This window comes from Kwoniella dejecticola, chromosome 11, assembly GCF_000512565.2.
Source record: "Kwoniella dejecticola CBS 10117 chromosome 11, complete sequence".
Taxonomy (NCBI): Eukaryota; Fungi; Basidiomycota; class Tremellomycetes; order Tremellales; family Cryptococcaceae; genus Kwoniella; species Kwoniella dejecticola.
Window position 1 is genome coordinate 280,885 of NC_089311.1, and position 21,678 is coordinate 302,562.

The 21,678-nt window shown below is 48.5% G+C and overlaps 7 protein-coding genes across 7 annotated transcripts; 3 read left to right on the forward strand and 4 right to left on the reverse strand.

Moving 5' to 3' along the window:
- Positions 1–331: 331 nt before the first annotated feature.
- Positions 332–3,387, forward strand: I303_108231 (uncharacterized protein; the record flags this gene model as incomplete). Its single annotated transcript, XM_018410711.1, has 7 exons — positions 332–1,363; positions 1,442–1,508; positions 1,571–1,747; positions 1,852–1,937; positions 2,043–2,501; positions 2,560–2,869; positions 3,158–3,387. The coding sequence occupies 7 exons, from the start codon at positions 332–334 to the stop codon at positions 3,385–3,387; spliced, it is 2,361 nt and encodes a 786-aa protein (XP_018260521.1).
- A 143-nt stretch (positions 3,388–3,530) lies between these two features.
- I303_108232 (uncharacterized protein) lies at positions 3,531–4,595 on the reverse strand (the record flags this gene model as incomplete). The annotated part of the gene is made up of 1 exon (XM_018410710.1): positions 3,531–4,595. One exon carries the CDS (start codon positions 4,593–4,595, stop codon positions 3,531–3,533), a length of 1,065 nt encoding a protein of 354 aa, XP_018260520.1.
- A 465-nt stretch (positions 4,596–5,060) lies between these two features.
- I303_108233 (uncharacterized protein) lies at positions 5,061–6,271 on the reverse strand (the record flags this gene model as incomplete). The annotated part of the gene is made up of 4 exons (XM_018410709.1): positions 5,061–5,181; positions 5,238–5,253; positions 5,318–5,579; positions 5,645–6,271. 4 exons carry the CDS (start codon positions 6,269–6,271, stop codon positions 5,061–5,063), a joined length of 1,026 nt encoding a protein of 341 aa, XP_018260519.1.
- A 2,530-nt stretch (positions 6,272–8,801) lies between these two features.
- Positions 8,802–11,615, reverse strand: I303_108234 (uncharacterized protein; the record flags this gene model as incomplete). Its single annotated transcript, XM_018410708.1, has 7 exons — positions 8,802–8,825; positions 8,895–10,271; positions 10,333–10,673; positions 10,763–11,027; positions 11,129–11,251; positions 11,392–11,462; positions 11,582–11,615. The coding sequence occupies 7 exons, from the start codon at positions 11,613–11,615 to the stop codon at positions 8,802–8,804; spliced, it is 2,235 nt and encodes a 744-aa protein (XP_018260518.1).
- Positions 11,616–11,965: 350 nt separating this feature from the next.
- I303_108235 (uncharacterized protein) lies at positions 11,966–15,326 on the reverse strand (the record flags this gene model as incomplete). Its single annotated transcript, XM_018410707.1, has 9 exons — positions 11,966–12,535; positions 12,596–13,289; positions 13,345–13,835; positions 13,894–14,039; positions 14,101–14,326; positions 14,408–14,794; positions 14,858–14,937; positions 14,992–15,079; positions 15,159–15,326. The coding sequence occupies 9 exons, from the start codon at positions 15,324–15,326 to the stop codon at positions 11,966–11,968; spliced, it is 2,850 nt and encodes a 949-aa protein (XP_018260517.1).
- Positions 15,327–15,766: 440 nt separating this feature from the next.
- I303_108236 (uncharacterized protein) lies at positions 15,767–20,161 on the forward strand (the record flags this gene model as incomplete). The annotated part of the gene is made up of 20 exons (XM_018410706.1): positions 15,767–15,839; positions 15,911–16,000; positions 16,074–16,136; positions 16,231–16,363; positions 16,417–16,511; positions 16,576–16,715; positions 16,775–16,963; positions 17,040–17,138; positions 17,188–17,392; positions 17,461–17,830; positions 17,946–18,464; positions 18,536–18,641; positions 18,696–18,767; positions 18,836–18,971; positions 19,029–19,138; positions 19,199–19,366; positions 19,434–19,503; positions 19,566–19,651; positions 19,718–19,915; positions 19,973–20,161. The coding sequence occupies 20 exons, from the start codon at positions 15,767–15,769 to the stop codon at positions 20,159–20,161; spliced, it is 3,111 nt and encodes a 1,036-aa protein (XP_018260516.1).
- Positions 20,162–20,869: 708 nt separating this feature from the next.
- Positions 20,870–21,601, forward strand: I303_108237 (uncharacterized protein; the record flags this gene model as incomplete). The annotated part of the gene is made up of 1 exon (XM_018410705.1): positions 20,870–21,601. The coding sequence occupies one exon, from the start codon at positions 20,870–20,872 to the stop codon at positions 21,599–21,601; it is 732 nt and encodes a 243-aa protein (XP_018260515.1).
- Positions 21,602–21,678: the final 77 nt, after the last annotated feature.

The window sequence follows — 21,678 nt, forward strand, 5'->3', positions numbered from 1 at the left end:
CTTATATATTTTTGCTAGGTATTGTGACCGGGAAGAGTCGTTTCGGTATGATATCGATGGTATATTGTTGGATGAACTGTAGTCCGTTGATCTCCTAAATTGCTTTGATTCCTCGATGTCAACCCGGCACGCTCCGATGATGGTGCGTGTGGAGGCCCGCGATCCGTCACGTGGTTGTCCCTGTTTTTTCGGCAACTTGAGTTGATCCGATCAAAGGTCACTCGAAATCTCACATGTCTAAATCTACCTTTCATCTATCCTGTAATTCGTGCTTGTCATCCATCTTTGAAAGCTCACCTTGGCAAACTATGGATCGAGAGCCATAGCGAACATGTTGTCTGCTGCGATACGGGTAGTAGCTCGGTCAGCCGCTATACAACTTGAAGAGGTAGCCGCTCTTTCCGCTGCGTCATCCAGTCAACATCAGGACAAAGGCAAGGCGAAAGAGATCGATCCAGAAGAAGTCGAAGCTGTTAGAGCGCAAGTCCAAACGCTCTCAGATCTCCTACATCAACATCAGCTCAAGTCGCGACAAAGCTCCGAGCATGCCCTCCCGCTTTCAACCTCGCAACCATCCGGTATCAAGGGTTCGACCGGCAAGAAACAATTGTCGGCTCTTGATAGACTGATCCAAGCTTCACCACGTTCACCACCTCCTCCAGCCCCTGCGACTCATCCTGATCGGTTCATAGAAGCTGAACAACGTAAGAAAGCCGGACTCAAACCCATACCCTCATCTTCCATTTCTCCTCCCAAACAATACGCTCCTGTTGGCGGGAATGCTTCGAATAGAACCCAACGTAAAGCACCTGGAGGATCGATCGGACTGAGTCTCAATGATCTAATCAGGGCGTCACCTCGCCAGAACCCACCGCCTGCTCCGGATACGCATCCGGATAGACATATAGAAGCGGAACAGTCTAGGAAAGCGAGGATCCTGCATACCTCGGTACGGCCGATCCCGCCTGTCAAGCCCGTCATTACCCCTTCGCAACAGCCAGAACCGACAGCTTCAGCAATCCTCAGTGATCAAAAGTCCAGTATACCTTCAGAGGAGCATATCAAGGTTTCTTTTCGTTCGAGTCCCGGTCCATTTGAAGTACCAGCGGACTCATGTTCACAAGCGCATGCTTCGTCTCATACGACAAGTCGTCCCCCGCTCGAACAATTACCCCAGCATCCGCTTGCCGACATAGATGCAACTTCTGTTATGTCTTCGAGCTCGAATACCAAGCAGGACGATACTCAGAGCCCCATTCCTTCGCAAGACGCTCATAATGCCATGCCCATAGACACCACAAGAGAAATAGAAAGTCTAGGTGCGGATCCTACCTCTTTAAAGAGTCAGCTGGACGATGATGAGGTCCGTATCGAATCGGCTTTGTAACGCTTTGTGGTTATTATTTAGCTGATGTCGTATCTGCATCTTCTAACCTGACAGGTACCCGTCGTTTTGCGAGCATCAAAAGTACCCTCATCTAGATTAGGAAGGCTGTTCCACTATGGTTGTGAGTCTCACATAGATTGTTCCCGATTGTCCGAGTGATCGCTCATTCTGACCGTCCCACAGCTCTCGCCGCTTCCTTGTCCATCGGTGCTGCTTCCGAGTCGCTTCGCCGCACGACTGGCGGCAACACGTCTGGAGGTAGTGTTTTCATGAGTGATGCCAATATACGAAGGCTCGTAGCCACGTTAGGCAGGATGAGGGGGGCTGCTCTGAAATTGGGACAATTCATGAGTATACAGGGTATGTAATACGCATTTATGCTTATCAATCGAATTGAACTGAATTGAATTCAACCGAGCGAATTGAACTGAACTGAATTGAACTGACGACGCTCGCTGACTTAGATAACCATATGTTACCGCCGGAGATTGAGAAGGTCTTGCATCAAGTACAGGCCCATGCGAATTACATGCCAGATTGGCAGATGGAGGTGAGACTTCTTTTCACTGGATGTCATTCAGCTCCAACTACACCGTCTTGTCCACCCTGTCCGCGTTTGTATGCTATTGACTGACCCTACATTTTCCCGACGCAGAAAGTCATGCGGGATGAGTTCGGCTCGGATTGGCAATCCCTATTTTCCAGCTTCGACCGAACTCCCATCGCTTCCGCTTCGATCGGTCAAGTCCACAGAGCTACACTTCCAGACGGTAGAGAAGCCGCCGTGAAGATTCAATTCCCAGGTGTCGCCTCTTCCATCGAATCCGACTTGAATAACTTATCGCTCTTGTTACGCTCTTCGGCTTTATTACCCAAAGGACTGTATCTGCAAAACACCATAGCGGTCATGAGGCGGGAACTGCAAGATGAATGCGACTACATCATGGAGGCTGCAGCCGGTCGACGGTTCTCGAAATTGCTGGAAAATGATCAGTACTTCAGCGTTCCGAAGGTCGTGGAAGAGGGAACTACCGGAAAAGTGTTGACTACTGAATGGATGGACGGTAAACCTTTGAGCAGAGTGAAGAACTTATCGCAGGAGACCAGAGATAGAGTGAGTTTTATATGAGGAGATCTGTGGGAAATAGCTGACGAGGAAAATCGACTGATAGATCGGTACGAATATCCTGAGGCTATGTTTGATGGAGCTCTTCCAATTCCGATTCATGCAGACTGATCCGAACTGGGCAAATTTCCTGTATACTATCAAAGGTGGTCAAGAGGGTATACAGTTGATCGATTTTGGAGCGTCAAGAGAATATACCAAGGAATTCATGGATGGCTGGTATAGATTGCTGAAGAGTTGCTTGGAGGGTGATAGGGCGAAGATGAAGGAGGAAAGTTTGAGTTTAGGATACTTGACGGGAGAGGAGAATGAGGTTATGGTCGAAGCTCATTTGGATTCGATGGCGCTCGTTGCTAGTAAGTTTCCATTTCTTACAAGACTCACGCGAGACCCTTCAGTCGGGAACGCACACTCTTCCCAGCTTCCTATCACTTGTTTCTGCCGCGCTTCCCCCTTCTCCCCCTGAACACGCCGACACTCACCTCTAATCCCGCCCCGGCTCGACTGCTCGTCTATGCTGCTTCGCCACAACTCAACCCCTTTTTACCCCATCTCCGTCTCATCATCGATCCCTGTCCTTCTCTCATAGAGCCACTCCAGCTACACCAACCTCTGACATAGCTGATTCTTATATCGTCTCGTAGGTCCGTTCTCACATGACGGGAAATACCCATTCGCCAAACAGACTATCACGGACTCCATCCGAGCCCTCATCCCTGTCATGTTGAAACACCGACTTACGCCACCTCCGCAAGAGACCTACTCTCTGAATAGGAAACTGAGCGGGGCCTTCCTCATGTGTGCGAAATTAGGTGCGAACGTCGACTGTCAGCAGCTCTGGCGAGAAGTAGTGGGGGACTATCGCGAAGGCTAGATCATGTGTGTATTTGGTGACACCAAGTATACACACGTGAGGGTCTGTCATGCTATGCATACGGATGTAGAAGGTAGAGAGTCGCGTTCATGTGTCTAGCGCAGCATCACTTCTGCATTCCATCGGTGAAGCCTGAACAGTATTCACATGACGGTGCAAGCGGACTTGTCGGATCGCGTCTCTACGCCTTCCATTACGATCGCACTCTCACTCTTGTCAGCATCCGTAGGAAGCGGTCGAAGGAAGATGTCCATAGAAGTCCTCTTGACGATATCGGCATAATGTCTTCTTAGACCTTCATCCAGCGAACTGAGATCGCGGTTTTCCAACGCCGTCGGTTCTATTCCATATGACAACGTGTATCTATGTCCTCCTTCCTGTCTACCTGTGAGCTGAGATCGTTCGAATGACGTGGATGACGTGTTGGTGGCAATCGAGGAGATAGGAGTGATTTGAGGATTCATCGTACAGTCGTTGAAGAACGCTGCGTACCCTTCGTCGTCCAATGCCCAGCTCGAAGGATTGATCTCTTTAATGACGAGAGACCTCTTGTCATTGAGATTTAGGAAGACCTTCTCTGAGATCTGCCGATCGTAATAGTCGGTCAACTCACTTCGGAGCTTCCATTGATCTTCGGTGTACACTTGAAAGTATTCTTCCCCATCTCCTTCTGGTACATCTGCATCTACATTTGAATCTGCAATACCATGACTATTACCATTACCATTATCCCCCTCTAGGAAAGCTGTACCCAGCTCGAGATCTACAATCTGCCTGGTAAGAGCACGACTGAGATCTCGAGAGAATCGATAGAGGAATTTGGCGCCTAGACAATCTTGGAAAGCGTCGTTCTGTCTACCGATCGCAACGTTCCGGTCGTACAAGGTAGAAGCGTTTCGAAAGTGTTGATCCCTGTCTTGGCGCATCGCGTTGAACTCGTCGACTGTGACTGTGAATGTGACTGCGACGGTCGGGCGAATTGCCAGGGATAGGTGATAATCTTTCACTGTGAATTTGGTGACCTGGCGTTGCATTCCCTGGATGATGTCTTCGAGCCTGGCGATGGTCTTGTCTTTCTCTCGGGATTCGTCCGTGATCCGAGCGAGCTCGCTCTGAAATTCGGGCAATTGGAAGGGCTCAGGGGTAGCTGTGGTAGCATTCTCGGTAGGTGAGCTGCTCGAGCTCGTATTGAGTGTGAGGTGTTCCATACTGAGCAGGATTGGTCGGGGGAGGCTATGATGTGAGCGAGGGTAAAAGATGTAAGATCGATGATCTGACGGTTTATCATTTTAAGAGCATATAGATATATTGTGATCCGATACATTAATATCAGTTCAGTGTGAGTCAGTTGAGGGAGCCTTCTCAAGTATTCGTAAACCGCCCAAAGGAGGTAGGAACCATCACTTCACAAAGGATCCCTTGAGACTGTATAACAGTACTGTACAACATTATTATCGATTCATAATTCATAATCAACAAGAGACTATCGTAATTGTTCATTATACGAGACACGAGGATACAATCTCGATTCTTTTCATTACAAGTGACTATGTATTATATTTTGCATATCTTGAGATTGTCCTTTTCTGATCTTTATCTTTGAATTTGAATTTGATGAAGCAAGCGAGCAAGAATCAAATAAGCGATCCCCCTCTCCACTCTACTCTACGACTCTAAGTCTTTCTAATGATTGCCTCGTCCGTAACGATTGTAGCCTTGGGATGAGAATGTACAAGACTTGTTGTTGCTTGTACATCGCAGACAGCGCCCATGGCCTTGTGGGGAAGGCTCACACTATTCAAAAAGGATTGTCAGCATACAATCGTAGCTCCTTGTTATGGGAGACTCACCCTCTGCTTCGACTCCCTGCATCGATCACAGATTGTCAGGTTCCGTGGACCAGATTGGATCGTCTTCTTAATCTGATCACAGCCCGTTTCTCCGACTCCGAGATCCAAGGATCCTCCATAGACGGTCAGCAGAGGACCAGGATCGTCACCCTTTCGCCTTCTCCTTGTCTTTGTAGGCGCCGTAGCAGGTCGTGCAGGCAAAGGAATCGACGGGAGAGAGGCGGATCCAGGTGAGGTCCTGGTGGACCTGAGGCCCTCGGGCGCGGTGGGGGGCGAGGGGTTGGCAGCTTGGGCCGGGAGCTCGGCGGGGTCAAGCGCAAAGAGGTCGCCATGCGACAAAAGCTGGGCGGAATGGGAGGTCAACTCAACTCGCATGAAACGGATACAAAGAGGAAAGCGGAACTTACCATTTTGTAGATCCATGCTTGCGCCTCCAACATCGAGGAATGATCGTATTGTGATTGACCAACATCCACGTCATGTGCCCCAAGGGCATCTTGCTGGTACGAGGGCTCGAAAGACGCTTCCTCATCACTGTACGTTTCCGTTCCCTGAGGAGCTGGTGGGAAGGTTACATCCACTGCGACTACTTGGGATGGGGCCGAGGTGGATGAGGCGAGAGGAGGCGAAATGTCGCCGGCGTCTCGGCAAAGAGGGGAAGGGAGAGGTGTGAGCGGCGAGGAGGCCGCGGGAGAAACATTGGTGGTGGGTACGGCAGGGAGGGGGGACAGGGGGGAGAGGGACGAAGAAGGGGCGGATGAAGGTGTGAGAGAGAGTGAGGGTGGGGTAGCTGAGGAGGAGAACGAGGTTGGAGAATCTTCGATGATTCTACTGAAAGGTACAACTAGCGTTTCCATTTGACCGGGAATGCTTCCAGTGCCGATGCAGCCAGCTGGTGCAGTCGGAGCTGGCATCGCTACGGGAATGAAAGGATTCGGGACAAGGTGTCCCTGTTGAGTGACATATGGAGAGTATCCCTGGTCTAGGAATCCCCAGATAAAGGGATCGATGGTATTCTCGTCTTGGTAGGCCATTATGATGAATCTTTGAATGAGCTTTGAAGAGTATTTCAGCTATAAAGATTCGCAGAATGAAGAAGAAAGAGATGGTAGTGACGAGAAAACAGAGCAGAATTGCATCCCATCGCAGATACTTATACCTTGCAAAGCTACAAGAATGGCCACCCACAAGAGCACGTCTATACGTCAACGGGATCTCGCTGACGAACTTTGTGACCTGACTGAAACAGCATGTAGGACGATGCTGCTGAGGAAATGAACATTACGACGTGTTAATCTCCGTGGACCATGGAAAGAAAGAAAGAATCAAGATCCGATGTTGCATTGTAAGCTAAGGGATAGCCACCGAAAATGCAAACTGGAATGATAAAACGGCCACTAATGTTTGTGGGGGTCTCAACGTCATACAATTACGACGACGACATGAAAATTCCAGATATATCGAAGTGTGAAGCATGAAGTATGAAGTATGAAGTGTAAGAGATGCGTAAGAAAACGTCCAAAAGAGGAATCGATGTGTACAGTACTCTAATCGGAAGCTCTAAATCCAAAATCTAAAATATTCTACTGTATCGGTTGAAAGGTCCGGAAGAGATGGACCGGGTCCGACAAACATACAAACTATACCCGTACGCATAGTACTCGTAAGTACAGTACTTTAATTATCAGCTGGGTTTACGTCATGATAGTCACGATAGGAGATTTATAGTTTAACAGTCTGCCACGAAAATTGCTGGGTCGATTCCAGGAAAAAAAGCAATTGTTCAGACCCTGCATCCAGATCTCTCATCACTCGATTGAAGCATGTAGGTACTAGACATCGAAATGAGATGACATGATGCTGTGCATGGCATCAAGGTAGCGTTCCTGACTGAATCCCAAAAAAGCAATACTCTACTTGATTTTCGTTCCTCCGCGGGCCCGTTTACTATTCCCCTACGAAAAGACAGAAGATCTTTGCAATAGATTGTACCTGAACATCACAAGCTCTCGATCGCACAGTACACAATAATGTGATTTACACATTACACACTACTTTTCTTTCCATTTCATCCTATTCCAAATTAGGCCATTTCGTGCCATTTCATGCCAAGTCAGTCCGACTGTATCCGATCACTTCTCAGCTTACATTGTACAGTATTTTAGTAACCGACTCGACTCACAAGTTGACCGACGGTCCAGAAACGATCCATCAATCTAAAAACGACTGAAACCTCAATACGAATCCTACCTGAGATCACTTCGACCTGAATCTTACCTCTCGTCAGCTCTCCGTTTGCCCCCAGACTTCGCTTGTTCATTACTTGACTACCAAGATTCAACAAAAAGAAATAGACGTACAACATTGATCTACGTACAGCTGCTCGCTTAGAAGATGTCTTAGAAAGTGCTTCCATCTCTTTTTAGTTCGACATCCTCGCTGCTGCCTTTCTTTCCTTCTCTTCGATATATCGCTCCTTTCCGAAGAAACATCACTCTCAACATGACGTATTGTAAACAATCCCCAGAAAACATTGGTCATCCTCTCCAAATTGGGGAGTCATACACAAACACAATTCGTCATCGGTTCGAGATCAGCCAGACATCGGAGACCGATCCGCTTCCTCCAAATTGGAGCTGGATCTCGCTTCATTTCCGTGTCTCACTCCCATTTTTCGAATTCGACTCTCTATGACAGCGTGCGCACCTTCGAAAAATCTCAAGAGGGCAGCCCTTCAAGAGGGCAGCCCTTCATCCAGAATCCCGGAGGCCACGGATCAGTCGTAGTCCCTCTTTCTCCTCGCTTGTGGGATCACCAACTATGATGGGCAGATATGGAACAATGATACGACAGCCCTTGCCTCCCACTTCTCAACCTCACGACGAAGTCCATCCTCAGCCATTTGACGTACGGAAGCCCAGAGAGTCGTTCTTGCTCTCTTTGACCTTCTCACGGAGTACGAGTACGAGTACGAGTTCCGGTGGATAATGGAAGAGCTGACGAGATCATAGCCCACCGACACAAATAAGCGATTACTGATTCATCGCCATCGTCACTATTCTGTACGACGTCCATCGATCTGAAGTACCAATAATCGTCGTCACACGATATGAAGTCAAGAACCGACTACAGACCCCCGAACACGTACCTATATCTGATCACGATCTAGAGAGGTGATCTCGGCGATCGTGTGGAGTGTTAAGAGCGACTGGTGGATGGAAAGGATACTTGATAGGAGCTGAACCAGTGTCGTGAAGGGCGAGAACGACGGTGGCGAGGACCATATCACTCTCATCTCTCCTTCTTCCTTCCCTTGTCGCTTCTCCCCTTGCTCAACTCCCGTTCGCCTTTCCCCGGAGGTCATCGAGAAATGTACCTTGTTCATGGTGGTGAATGCATTTCATGCGCATATGTTCTAGATTACGTACAAACATCTCGTACTTATACAACGTTGAAACTAATGTTATCGCGAGATGGGGAGAAAAATAATTTACAATAAGATCATCGAGCTACTCTGCTTCCTCTCTCGACATACATTGAGGTGATGGGAAACGGTAGGTCAGATCAATCATCGAAGAGTGATTTGAACTATCACCAACACAGCGAAATCATCAGCAAGGGAAACACCGATTCGACTGCTTATCAGCGAAGACTCACCATGGTAGAACCCGGTCTATCCTGCGTTGGATGCCCAAATGAAGTCTCCTCATCTTCGTCTAGCTCATCTACCTCTTCCTCGTTCCGCTTTTTACTATTCGAAGTCTGCGTCTTAGTTGGTGATCTCGATGCCTTCTCGGGAGAAGACTGCTTTTGAGGTGATCGAGATCTCGATTTCGAAGCTGAAGCTGACTGCTTAGCTGGGCTAAACTGTCGTTTCTTTGGAGAAGCAGGCGCCGTTTCAGTCGAATTCGAATTTGAAGACGGATGATCTATCGTACTATCCCATACCAGACCAGTATTTTGATCGGTTGTGCTATTGTCGTTAGTCGTACTTCCACCGATAGAGTCGGTGACCCAAGCAGGGTGAGATCTGTCGCTCTTTTCCCCTGATCCCGACCCAGAAACATTGTTGGAGCTTTTGGGCAAATCTTGACCTTCAGCAGCATCAGACCGCTTCTCCTTCCCCTTGACTTTGTTGTTTGAGCTCTCATCACTAGTAGACATATGGATAGACGCGCTATGTCCAGCTCCTTCCCCATGATGTTGTGGATCTGACGGATGAAGCTGAGCCTGAGATGCTCGTGCCAGCTCCTCTTCCATTTCTTGCTCATCCTCCAAATCAGCGTTGTCCAACGCCGCCTCCAAATCTAAATCACCGAATCCAGCATGATCGAGCACTTCAGCTTGACTCATGCGCTGCATCTGGGACCTCTGAGGAGAATGTCTATCCGGGTCAGGGTCATGATCATGGTCGGGCGAGTGCAGCCTCTGCGATCCGCCAGGTAAGAACAACGCTTCTTCTCCTCCCTCGTGACGGTTGTCTACATCCATATCGTCTTGACGCAAATCACGCGATGAGTTGGACGGTCCAGCGTTGGCATTGTTTTGATTTTGGCTAAGATTCGCGGCGAAATAGACATTACTCATAGGTTCTTGAGCTGGCGCTAAGTTCAAGCTCGATCGTTTTCTCGATGAACTGGGAGCTTCGGACCCCTTTCGTTTTCTGCTACTTGGCGTGCTTGACGTGCCGTTACTACCGTCCCTTCGGGATTGACCGGTGCTCCTATCGCGACTGCTGCTCGAGCTGTTGTTGTTGGAGGTAGAAGAGTCGGATAGTTGAGGGGGACGGTATGATGGGATCCGACCGGGATCAGGACCAGAAAGTGGGGCTGAACCATCGCTACTTGATCTTTTGATTTCCATTGATGGCGATCTGATGTCCTTGAAAGCTTCGCATGCTGTAGTAGCTATCGCGCAGAAGATGGAGAAATCATGGAATTCTGTTTCTAAGCTGGTCAACGTCAGAGGTTGGCCGGGTTCAGAGAAGGATGCATTGAGGGTTGCGGAAAGCTGTTCGGCTAAGACGAGAGTTGCCTGCGTCAAGGAGAGCGACATCAGCTTGGACGATCCGGAGTAGTGCAAACCCATTACTCACTCTAAATTCTTTCATTGGAAGTGTGAGGTCGACCCTATCCCATACTACTTCGTAATCCTGGAACTCGCCCGTATCTACCTTGATCTCCGTGCACAAACCCCCGCCGCCTAACCCTTCCCACGATTTCATCCTGACTTCCTCCTTGGTGAACATCCAGCCTAGTTGATCTGTCCCACCGGAGTTTGAGGAGCTATATGATCCAGTGGAAATGGCGAAATTGTCTAGCCAGTCTCGGAGGGTACGGGACGTAATGTTAAAGCCGGATGGGGTTGTGTCTGGATCCACATCGGCCCGAAGGAAATCAGATGATCCGAGATGCAAGGAATGCTTTTTCGTGACTCCTGCAAGTCAAGCGTCAGCATCCGAGCGACCCAATTACTCTAAGGCAGATACAGATTGATGTATACTGTGAGTTGGACTGGATGCGTACCGTGTTTGCAGACTAGCCTGACGATCAACTTAGATTCCCTACTAAGTCTAGTATCCTCATCATCCGTAAATCCATCCTCATCTCCGAAATGTCTGCCGTCCTGATCATCTCCTTCATCATTGGGTGCCGATGAGCTACGAGTATCTCTGGTACCGTTCTTTCGATGTTGCAATGGCCGTAGCTCATTTGAAGGGTCAACAATCCGCAAGTCCAAGCGGACTATGGTAGCTACCTGAGCTGTTTTGCCCAGAACTGCCAAAACAGACTATTTGGGAGAGGATTCAAGGTCAGTCGTATGCCCAGTACGGCCGAATCAGGTCGAGGTAAGCTAGGGCAGGGACAGATCGAAGCAAGGAATTAGCTTACTTTGACTAAGAGCTTGCACTTGACGGATCTCTTCTGCCTCGTATTCCATCGACCGAAGAATTCCTTGTTGAGTTTGAATAGGCAGAAAGCGGATTTAGACGAGTTCGTCACCGATAGTTCCCACTGTATCACGCAGAGGTAAGCTATCACTTCATTTGAACTTTTTCATTTACGAGAAAATCTATGGAGGAAAGAAAGAGTTGAGACTCAATAGCCACTGAGATCCTCGATCATGAGCAGAAGAATAATGATGACTGACTTACGTGTCTTTGAGTGGCGTGAATATGAAGATCGTCGCCATATTTCGATGCGCATTGTAAGAGACGCATGAAGACTATATTCAAGAAGGAGTGAAGCTTTAGCATTGTGTATCGCTGGGATATACGGAGGAAGGAGAGTTGCTCCCGACTGAGGGGGTCAAGAAGAGGTACGTAATGGAGGAAGACAGCTCACAGATGATGTTCTCCGCTTTGATGGAAGCGTCCATTGTGACGCAGACCTCAGGTCTCACGCACAATCTCGTGCACGAGCTCTAGGATGAGTAAATAGTTCGCTGGGACAAAGGCAGAAGTAGAAGAGATAGATAAATAGATAACGAGATATCTGGCACATCTGGTACGGGTCATTTTCATGTTTTCGTACGGTTGACGTGTGTTTGACGCTGTGGTAGACGCGTTCTTCCGTCGGAGATTCTATAATGATCACCCCACTTTACCCCACTTTGGTGCATCTCACTTTCAATTATAACAGGATGGAGCGTAGAACAGAGACTGGAGTGTGGATGTGAATACAACCGATGCATTGCAATGCCCGAATAGGATCATCAGGGATACAAAGTTACCCATCTATGATCTGTTTTTCCTTCTTCTTCTTCTTCGTCTCGCCCTTTTTCTTCCTCTTGACTTTGACAACCTCGATCTGTCCCGGGGAAGCTACCGGTAAATCATCATTGTGTTTCTGTTGGCTCACTTCATCTGCTCCTAACTTCGGTGCTATAATCCGTTCAGGTAGATCATCATCCACTTTATACTCCTCGTATCTCCCGGGTGCAATTGATTTCGGGGTCCGTTGTCCGCTAGTCGTCAGATCTATGGCCGCTAATCCTGAATTACTCCTTCGTAGATCTGGTTTTTCTTTGGCTTTTATTTGATGATCCGAGGTCGAACCCTCGGGTAATTCACCTTGCCTATCAAATACAGGCGGAGGTGCCTTTATCTTTTCTTTCTCCTTCCCCTTACCTTTCTTGCTCTTGCCAGAGCCCTTAGCTTTTGATGTAGGTTCTTCAACAACGATCTCGGTATCGTCCAATCTGACTATCGGTATATCGTCGATATCTTCCTCGTTGTCGTTCTTGTCATATAGGTAATACGGGTCATCTTTATGTTTAGCTTTCCTTGCTGCTCGACGCTGTCATCCAAACATGATCAGCTTTGACATGACGATCGTATATGGGTTAAAATTACTCACCGCTGCCCTCTCCTCCTTGGTTTCTCCTTCACGCCTTTTCCCCTTTCTATCTTGTTCTCGTAAGACCCGCCGCAATTCTTCCATGCCTTCGCCCCCTCCCTCGCCCAAGTCAATGGCAGTCTTCTCTTCTTCGCTTTGCTCGTCTTCACTGATCGCGCCAAAGCCGCCGCCAAGAATGATCTCACCATCCAAATCTAGCCCTTCAGGTATACGTACGGCCTCCTGCGCCTTGTATGCGACAGCATTGAGCTCGTGAGATGTGAAAAGTGGTTCGAAAAGAAATAATGATTTTGGATATGGCGGACTGCTGTCATCGTCTTTCTGAGAAGAATCTGCGAACCCGCCCTCGATTTCCGGCATATCATTGTCTGCTGAGGATATTCGCTTGGTGGGAGCGACATGGTTGGCCAAATCCGCTTGTACAAATGACAATAATTGATTGAAGGCGAAAGCCCGCTCTTGAACATCTATGTCTCCTATGCTCAGGAAGGGCTCTAAGCCGGATTTGATGGAGGAGACCAGAGCTTTGGCTTCGTCGTGCTTGTCGGACGACCAGTTGCTTGAGATACTAGCAGCGTAATGACCAAATATCTTGGCTGATGCTTGTATAGATGACGAGATGAGAGGAGCGGATGAAAGGTGTAAAGTGGGAGAAAGTATGGACGAGATCGCGCTCAGCGGAGACAAGAGATACCTGAAGAGAATAGTCAGCTCATATCTGCGCTGATTACGACAGAGGAAGAGCTCACGACGAGTATTCTCCACAAGTCCAGATGGCAGCTTCTATCAGCCCGTCTTCGCCGGTTCCGTCCCTACCCCTTGCCCTGAGATCCTCGTCCCCCAAGACCTTCTCCAGAACACCCACTGCATACTCCCTGACACTCTTCACTCGCCCGACCACGTCAAGTACGAGGGATTTGATGTTTTCTCCAACGTCAACGTGGCTCACATAAGCCAAGTCAATGGCAAGCGAAATGACCCATTCGAAGTCGCTGACATTAACATACGTATCGTGCGTTATCATGGAAAGCAACTTCTGGGTCAGCAGCAATCTGTAGGCTGGTGAGAGAGACACAGAGGTCGAAGTTATGGTGGGATCTTTGGCCGCTGTGGGCGATAGCTGGTTTGCTATGGCTGTGAGGGAGGCCACAGCGGAGGGAAGGGCAGAGGTGTTCTGCTCGGGTGGGGCGAGGTGAGACAGAAGTTGATCTGCTATCGTCTGCAGGTTTTCCCTGTCGACCTGTGTAGCGCACGAAGTCAGCTGAACTCCACTAAGGAGGATACAGCGGCTGACATACCATGGAGGTAACTAATTCTAGCGCTCGCATACGTATGGACACATCAGGATCGTCCAGACTCTCCATTATCTGATCCTGATACTCAGCCACCATGGCTGGATGAGTCGGTATAATTTTGACCATAGCGAGTAATGCGATGTATCTCACTATCAAGGCCATCCCACTTGATGTTAGCCGAGTCATTCCGTCAAGGATCCGCAAGCTTACAGTTCTGGTCACCCCCTTCATCTCGTAAGTAGCCACCCAGCTTCTCGACGCAGACCCTAGCTAACGCTTCTCCTTCTGCTCTGTCGGGATCCAACATACCTCCGACGATGCACGTCCGCACGCACTCGTAGAGCAGCGATATCGCTGACGTGGAAGATATGAGGGAAGTTATCGGTGGTAGGAGTTTACGAACAAGTCGAGGCTCGAGGGGGGTGAGTATAGCGAACTACCGTGACAGTACACGTCTGAATGAGTCTTCAATACTGCAAGTCGAAGATGATGGGATCGGCAAAAGACGGAAACATACAAGTTTGACCACCTTGATCAGCATCCAATTGTTAGTGCTGCCTGTCAATATGCCAAACAGCTCCGGAGCAAGCGGTAAGTAGTTCTTGCCACCTTGCCGGCGAGCTAATTCCATGACTACTCCTACGGTGGCTCCTACAACACCTTGGTCTGAGTCTTGTAACCTTTCCCGTAGTCTTGGGAAGCCTTCGCGAAGACCTTCCGGAAAAGCTTCCCAGCACGGCAGAAGGCAGAGGACAGCTCGTTTCCGTATACGGGGTGACGAGTGGGTCAAGAGATGTAGTAAGTCCGGATGCAGTGTGGTGGAGAGGGATGGAGAAAGGGATAAGAGATGTGGTAAAGCTGTGAGCGGGATGGGAGGTAGGGGCACGTGCGGAGACATGAGATCCTGTAAAATAGTCTCGCTCTATCAGCTTCGTGCGAGACTGCCCAAAGTGGAGCCCAAGCGCACCTTCTTGATACCGTTGACAGTCAAGACTACTTCTTCAGTATCGCCTGAGAAAGCCATGGGCGCAGCGAGATAACCGATTTCTGCAAAACAGATGATAAGCTTGCTTGTGCGTCCTTTGCAGAGAGAGAGCTTACGTTTCAGATGATACCTCGGTGAGCTCATGACTTCCACTACATGAAAAGCGAATTCGGGTGGTGCAGGAATGGGATACAACATCATCAACTGCCGCAAATACGTCAGCTTATGCGTCCTTCCTTTGCAGAGAGGCAGATAGTGCCGCGGGAGCTGACAAGTGGCTTACATAGCATATCTTGAGGACTCCTTCAGCCTTGAGAGCCATGTCTTTGCCCTTGAGCTCTTGCCGAATCTCGACCATGGCTTCGGCGATGAAAGCATCTTCCTGGGCTTTGGACGAAGCCTTGTGAGCTCTAAGCCCTCGAATGAGGTCTTGTAGAGTTCTTTCGAACATCTTGCCTCTGTGAGCAGGCTTGATATCCTTCAATCGCCAGTTGTACTGTCTTTGGATATTCTGAACAGTTATATCAAGTATCGAATGAAGGAGGCGAAATGAGCGAATTCATTCTAGTGATGACGAACTGAGAGATGTTGAGCACGGACCGTGTTTGGTCATTAACGCGGAGGTCGCCGAAAGGAAGTGCCCATCAATGCGATCGAACAAAGTTGAAATGACGAAGGACCAGTTTGCGTTCTGCTTTATATCTATACATCTGCATCCTTTTCCTAGACAAAACTATAAGGAGCGAAATTCCGATACAGGATACTGAACAGCAATATCTTTCCGCTAGAGCAAAGGCTTTCTCTGGCTACGTATCCTGACATCAGCCGCGTTAGCTATTGGAGGTGTATAAGAGAGAAAATCGCTCGCCTGCGTTTTAGCTTCTGCTCGAGATGGATGTTGCCCGTATCGTTCGAACTCAGATCTCCACTGCTGAGCTCAATCCCCCTCAGGAGCTCGTAGATGGTGAGCATATTCAAGAACCCCTTAGCTGAATGACGGATGTGTGCCGTTGCTCACGCTGCTTGCTTCACCAGGTGTCAATAACGGCCAAGTGGGTTTACTAGAGATAGTCAAGGCTTTGGGGGAATACTTGACTTCAACGGAAGATGAGGTCCGACTGAAAGGTAAAGTTCTCATCCACCACAGCTTCATTCAGTGTTTGATCTAGCCTTCTGAGCTGACAGCCGGGGTGGTCAGGTCTCACCTTCCTATCGAATACACTGAAAATCGTTAACCCCACCAAAATAAATCGACAGGCCAGTAAGTGCATAACACCACGCTTGGAGCACCACAGACTTGCTTGTCTCCCAGTCATAGGTGCTAACGTGTCTGTGTGCGATCTGTCGTTGTGCAGCTCAAACACTCATAAAATTCTATCTTTCCAAACTCGATGATTTCGATTCTCTACCTCCCGCTCTAGGCGGTTTGACAGTCTTATCGAAACTGTCTACATTCGACGATGATGCTGCCATAGAGGTGTACAAAGGGTAAGCTTCTTTCGATCTTACTCATCAATCTAACAGCTGATGCAAGACTTCAGCGTGGTGGAAAATGTGAATATGAAAGCATATATTCAAGCTACAAGGCACATGGTATATGTCTTATTCGACAGTCTGCTGGCCACCCATAGAAGCGGTACGTCTTCAGTCGTTTTGCTCATCTCCACAAAACCACGCAGCTGATGATCAGACCTTCTCAGCTCTCAAGTCGATGGGAACTTCGTTTCTCAACAGCTATACAAAGATGGTGGACGGCGAAAAGGATCCAAGGAATTTGATGTTGTTGTTCTCGATAGACAGGGTCATACTACTGGAATTCGATGTCAAAGATCACATAGAGGTCAGCTTCTCGGCTGCCTATGCACTTAAGGCAGAGACAAGAGCTGACACCGAGATTAGGACTTTTTCGACATCACATTCTGTTATTTCCCTATCACGTTCCGACCTCCCCCGAATGATCCGTATGGTATCACTGCGGATGACTTGAAACTCGCCTTGAGAGCATGTATGGCTTCTTCCCCGTATTTTGCTCGGATGGCAATCCCTCTATTCTTGGAGAAATTCGCTACTCTCACTGGACCAAGTATGGTATGTAATTCTGTCGTGCTTGAAACCCTTGGTTGGTTGTTCGTGATGGCTGACGTCCGGAAATTCCCTTAAACAGAAAGATCTCCAGCTGTCCATTGCTGCATGTCTTCCTGTTTACGGGGCTGAGGCTGTACGTGAGCGCGCAGGGGAATTATGGGAGGGGATCAAGACCGAAGTGAGCTGAACATATCTCTATCAATTGAGTTGTACTGACGATGTGTTAGATACTATATTCGTCGGACACATCCATCGAAGCTGCTGCATTATCAGCTTTGGAATCGCTTATACGGACACTGTACCCAACCGATCAGTCCCCCGCGGGTCTAGCGCAGGACATCATAAAAGAATGCTTGGAAATCTTGAACGAGCCTGACAAAACCCAGGCAGTGGCAGCTACCAAGATCCTGGCCGATATATTCCGCTCTTCTCGTATGTCTTCCTTTCTTCCCTTGGAGAGAGCAGGGTCTTGAACTCACATGACGATCTTGTTGGTACAGCTTCAGCAGGGAAGTTTGCATTGTCTCAAGCTTTCCCGCAACTTTTCCGTCAATTCAATTCGCCTTCTGTACCTTCCCACCGAGCTCCTATATTATCCACTATCTCCTCACTACTTTTGGCTGCTCAGTCGGTCTACACATCTCCGGACTCACAGCGGACCTCACGGCAAGAACAATCGCTAGAACCATATTTACAAGGTATACTGGATGTGCTTCGAGAGGGATTGCGCACAGATGGCTTGAAGTTGCCTGCTTTGCAAGGTTGTACAGCTTGTGTTCAGATTCCCGGACTTTGGGCAAAGGAGGATGTGGAGGATGTTGTCAGAGGTTTAGACGATATCTTGATCAACGACGAGGATCCAGAAATCCGGTGAGTGTAGCTAACAATTTCAGCGTGGCAAAGCCCCCACGACTAGACTTTGCCGTGACGAGGATCCGTGCGGCTTGGCTGGCTGGTCAGTGCTGACTTATCGTGCATGCTGTAGACTCGAGGTAGTCAAAGCTCTCACCACATTCTCAAGCACGCATCCAACAATAATCGAATCTTTGACGTTACCCTTATTATTCCATAATCTACCTGAATCTGCTCCAACCTCAGAAGACCATATCTCTCGAGACAAGTACCGGTCGATTCTCTCATCGCTACAAGAACTATGCGTCCAAACAGCTTTATTCCAGACTCTGGTGATCAGGATGACTACCAAATTAGACCTTTTATCGTCCACGAAGGATTCAGATGTCAACATGGGGAAGACTTCGAATTTCGACGACAGGGAATGTTCGATCGCTTACTCTTGGGACTTGCTGCATACCCTTCAGGGAGTCATAAATACCAAGATCAAGGAAAAACACGGTGACCTGATCAGGTACTTCGATCAGCTTGTGCCTAGGCTGATAAGCTTGGTGGTCGCCGATATTGCCAAGGGCGGGATATATAGAGATAGGAGGTTGATAGGTCTGATTGCCAAAATCATCGAGAACCTCGTATGGGAATTGTCCGCTGAGTGAGTCAACCTGAATACCCGACCGTTTCCGCGCTGACTTTGGCATACCACACCCTTCGATTGCGCTTCAGGCATCAGTCGAAATGGATCCAAGCTATGTATGCTGCATACGAACAAGGCCATTGGGACAAAGTTGTACATGATAAATCGAAAAGCTTATGCGCATCGCCGTTTAGGGTGAGGATGGACTCCTGACTTGTTGTTGTCAACAAGCTAATCAATTATTTATAGACGGGCGCAACGTCTCATGAGCAAGATTTAGTTGCTTTGTACTCCGCTTCCATACAGGGCATGAAAGCGGACGTGAGTCAGCTGGGCCAAAAATGTCGTCGTCGTAAACTTTTCATGACAGCTGACAAAGACATTGGCAGGTGTCCTTACCATTTTCATCCATGACCGAATATCTGAGTTCGAAGATGCACTGGACCATCAACGTAGCCCAGGATCAGTGGCAAACCCAATGGGCTTTGGATATGATTTGCGCCTTCGTGAACAAGCGGGAACCCGGTAAGCATAATACCGCGTCAAGGAATGCTCTCAAACAGCGCTGACAGCTCTGAACAGACTTGAGGGATTCACTTGAAACCACATTAGAGAATGTCTGGTCAAAGGAAGTACAAGATACTGCGAAAGAGCTGAAACACATGCAGCGAGGTCTTTCGGTGTATCTATACGTGAGTCAGCTGGTTGAGTCGCGGACGGCGATTGATTTAGCTGACCATTCGGCCTTATAGATCATCAAGGCACTCGCTCTTCTTCGTCAGCCCCTTGCGTACTCTGCATCAGAACGAGTGATCGATATTCTAAGTTTGTCAAATCTCGATCCGGACTTCGTAGCATACGCTGCCAGCGGCTTCAGCATACTGGCACAAGGCAAAGGGAAGAGTCATTTGACAGCCAAGGTAAGGGCTCAGCCCTGTCGCCTGTGCAATTCTGACCATAGCTAATCAGCTTGATATGCGTTTCTAGCTCTTGTTCGCCCAGAAACTGTGGAACTTTGTTTTGCCTAGATTGATAGAAGGTGACAAGGATGCCTCTGGTAAGCTTTCTTTCGGGAGTTCGTCTTCATCCGTATCAAGTTCAGCTTACAAGGCTTGATAGGCACAGGCAGATTGGTATACCTTGTCGCGTTTGCCAGTCTATTACCTCTCGTTCCCGCTTCCTTGTGCTTAGCGGATCTCAACACAGTAAGCACTTCTCATTCGACAAGTAGATGGGTGGATTGCCGGCTTATTCCTGAATGGGCGCCACAGATATTACCTTTGATCCTGCGATCCTTATCTCTTCCTGACCCGCAACAACGATCCAACGCCATAATAGCCCTCACGTCCATCTTGGAGACAGCCACCGATTCGAAAGAGGTTGATAAAGCCATACATTCTCATGCGGAGACTATGGTAGATTCTCTATTGACAAGTGCGATAAAGCAAGATGGTATCCCTACATCGGCTGTGAGTGCTTATCTAAAAACGCTTTGGTGAATCTGCTGACTCGGTGAACCCGAGTAGAAGGTACGAAGTATATCATTGTCATGTTTAGCAATATTCCCCGACGTTATACGGTTTGAGAATCTGCATAAACACAAGGCGATAGTGATAAAGCAGCTGGGCAAGGCTCTGGATGACCCGCTGAGAAATGTCAGGAAGGAGGCGGTGGAATGTAGGGCGAAATGGTATAGATATGGAAACGCTGTCTAGTCGTCTGAGCGAGTTATGAGAGACATTGGGTGTAGACGTTGTATGGAAAGGATGCATAGCAGATACAGGTACCACTAGTAGCGAAAGTATAACTTACTTTGTGTTGGGACTTTGCGGTCACTGAACTCTGAAGGCATGACCCGTCCTTTGTCTGCTTCAGCACGCTTCTGACCAAGACATAGAGTCATTGCAAGCCAAAAAGAGCGTGGACAGCGACCGAGAGAAAGGATCGCTCGGTCAGATTGTCGATCTCCATGCATCGCGAAACTCGGAAGAGTAAGATGAGCGAGAATTGAGGCACAGCATGATGACTCGATATCGCCTAGCATCATGAGAATCCTTTGACATTCCCAAGTCAGTCGAGCTTGCAGTGTGATGCCCAATGACGCTGATGGACCTCAAAGGAGGGTTGACTCGACTCAAGAAGGCCATAGTATATCCAAGCTTGTAGGCTTGAAGTAGATGCCCTTAAAAAGGTCACGCATACCAGTAGCAACCCAGCCTTCCATCACTATCACTTCGTTTTGCATTCTGCACTCCATATTCTTCATCCCTCATTTAGCCATCTCTCAACTGCTCCCTGGTCTTTACCAGCAATCCACTTGACCACGCATCAATTCAACCATCTCACTTGATTAAGCAATTACTAGTCCACCACCTAGCAATTGCTTGGGTCTGCCTCATCATCACGGACATTCAATCAACAATATGAGTGTGCAGACGGCCTTCAATGACGATGAAGACCAGGACTCTTGGCGGTCTGTGGGAGACGACGTAACCCAGGAACAAATCAAAGAGCAAGATACCAAGATTGAAAAGCTTACAGCGATCAATGCGAAGCTGAGAAGAGACCTCGCCATCATGACACAAGAGTCCGCCACCACGACACAAGAGCTCGCATCCACGAGACAGGAGCTTAGCCAAGTTTGGCCGGCACTGAGAGAACTGGGATGGGTATCTGAGGTCGACAAAAAACATGCTGCGATCCTCAGCGCCGTGACTGATAGATTATCTCGGGCCGAAGTAGGGAATCACCGGAAACTTTGTTTTCAGTGCGTGTCGCTCGATAAGGGATCAGAAGAGAGAGGAAATATGATGTATTGGACCGACGAAACTGTCAAAGATATCATGCAGGAGGCTGCTGAAAAAGCGATCAAGTCTAGAATCTCTTCGATCAGCGACTTTGCGAAAGCCCATAGCCACTCCGAGGTGGACTTGCTCGATTTAGGATTCCATAACATCGAAGCCGTCTGTTGCGATCCCGATGCCACTTGGGGCGAGAGAACGCTCACTCTTGCAATGGGTGTGGCGCCAGACTCGAGTGTAGACGTCACGGGACTGTCGCAAGATGTGTTGCAACAGGTCAAGAGAGTCTCCGAGGAGGTGCATGATGAAGGGATGTGTCACGAAATAGTTTTCTACGATGGACATAATTGGTGATAAGCCGTGTATTCTCGCCTTTTGCCAAACTATAATTGCCCTCACTTCTTTCTTGTTCTGGGAGTATGTCCGGAGAT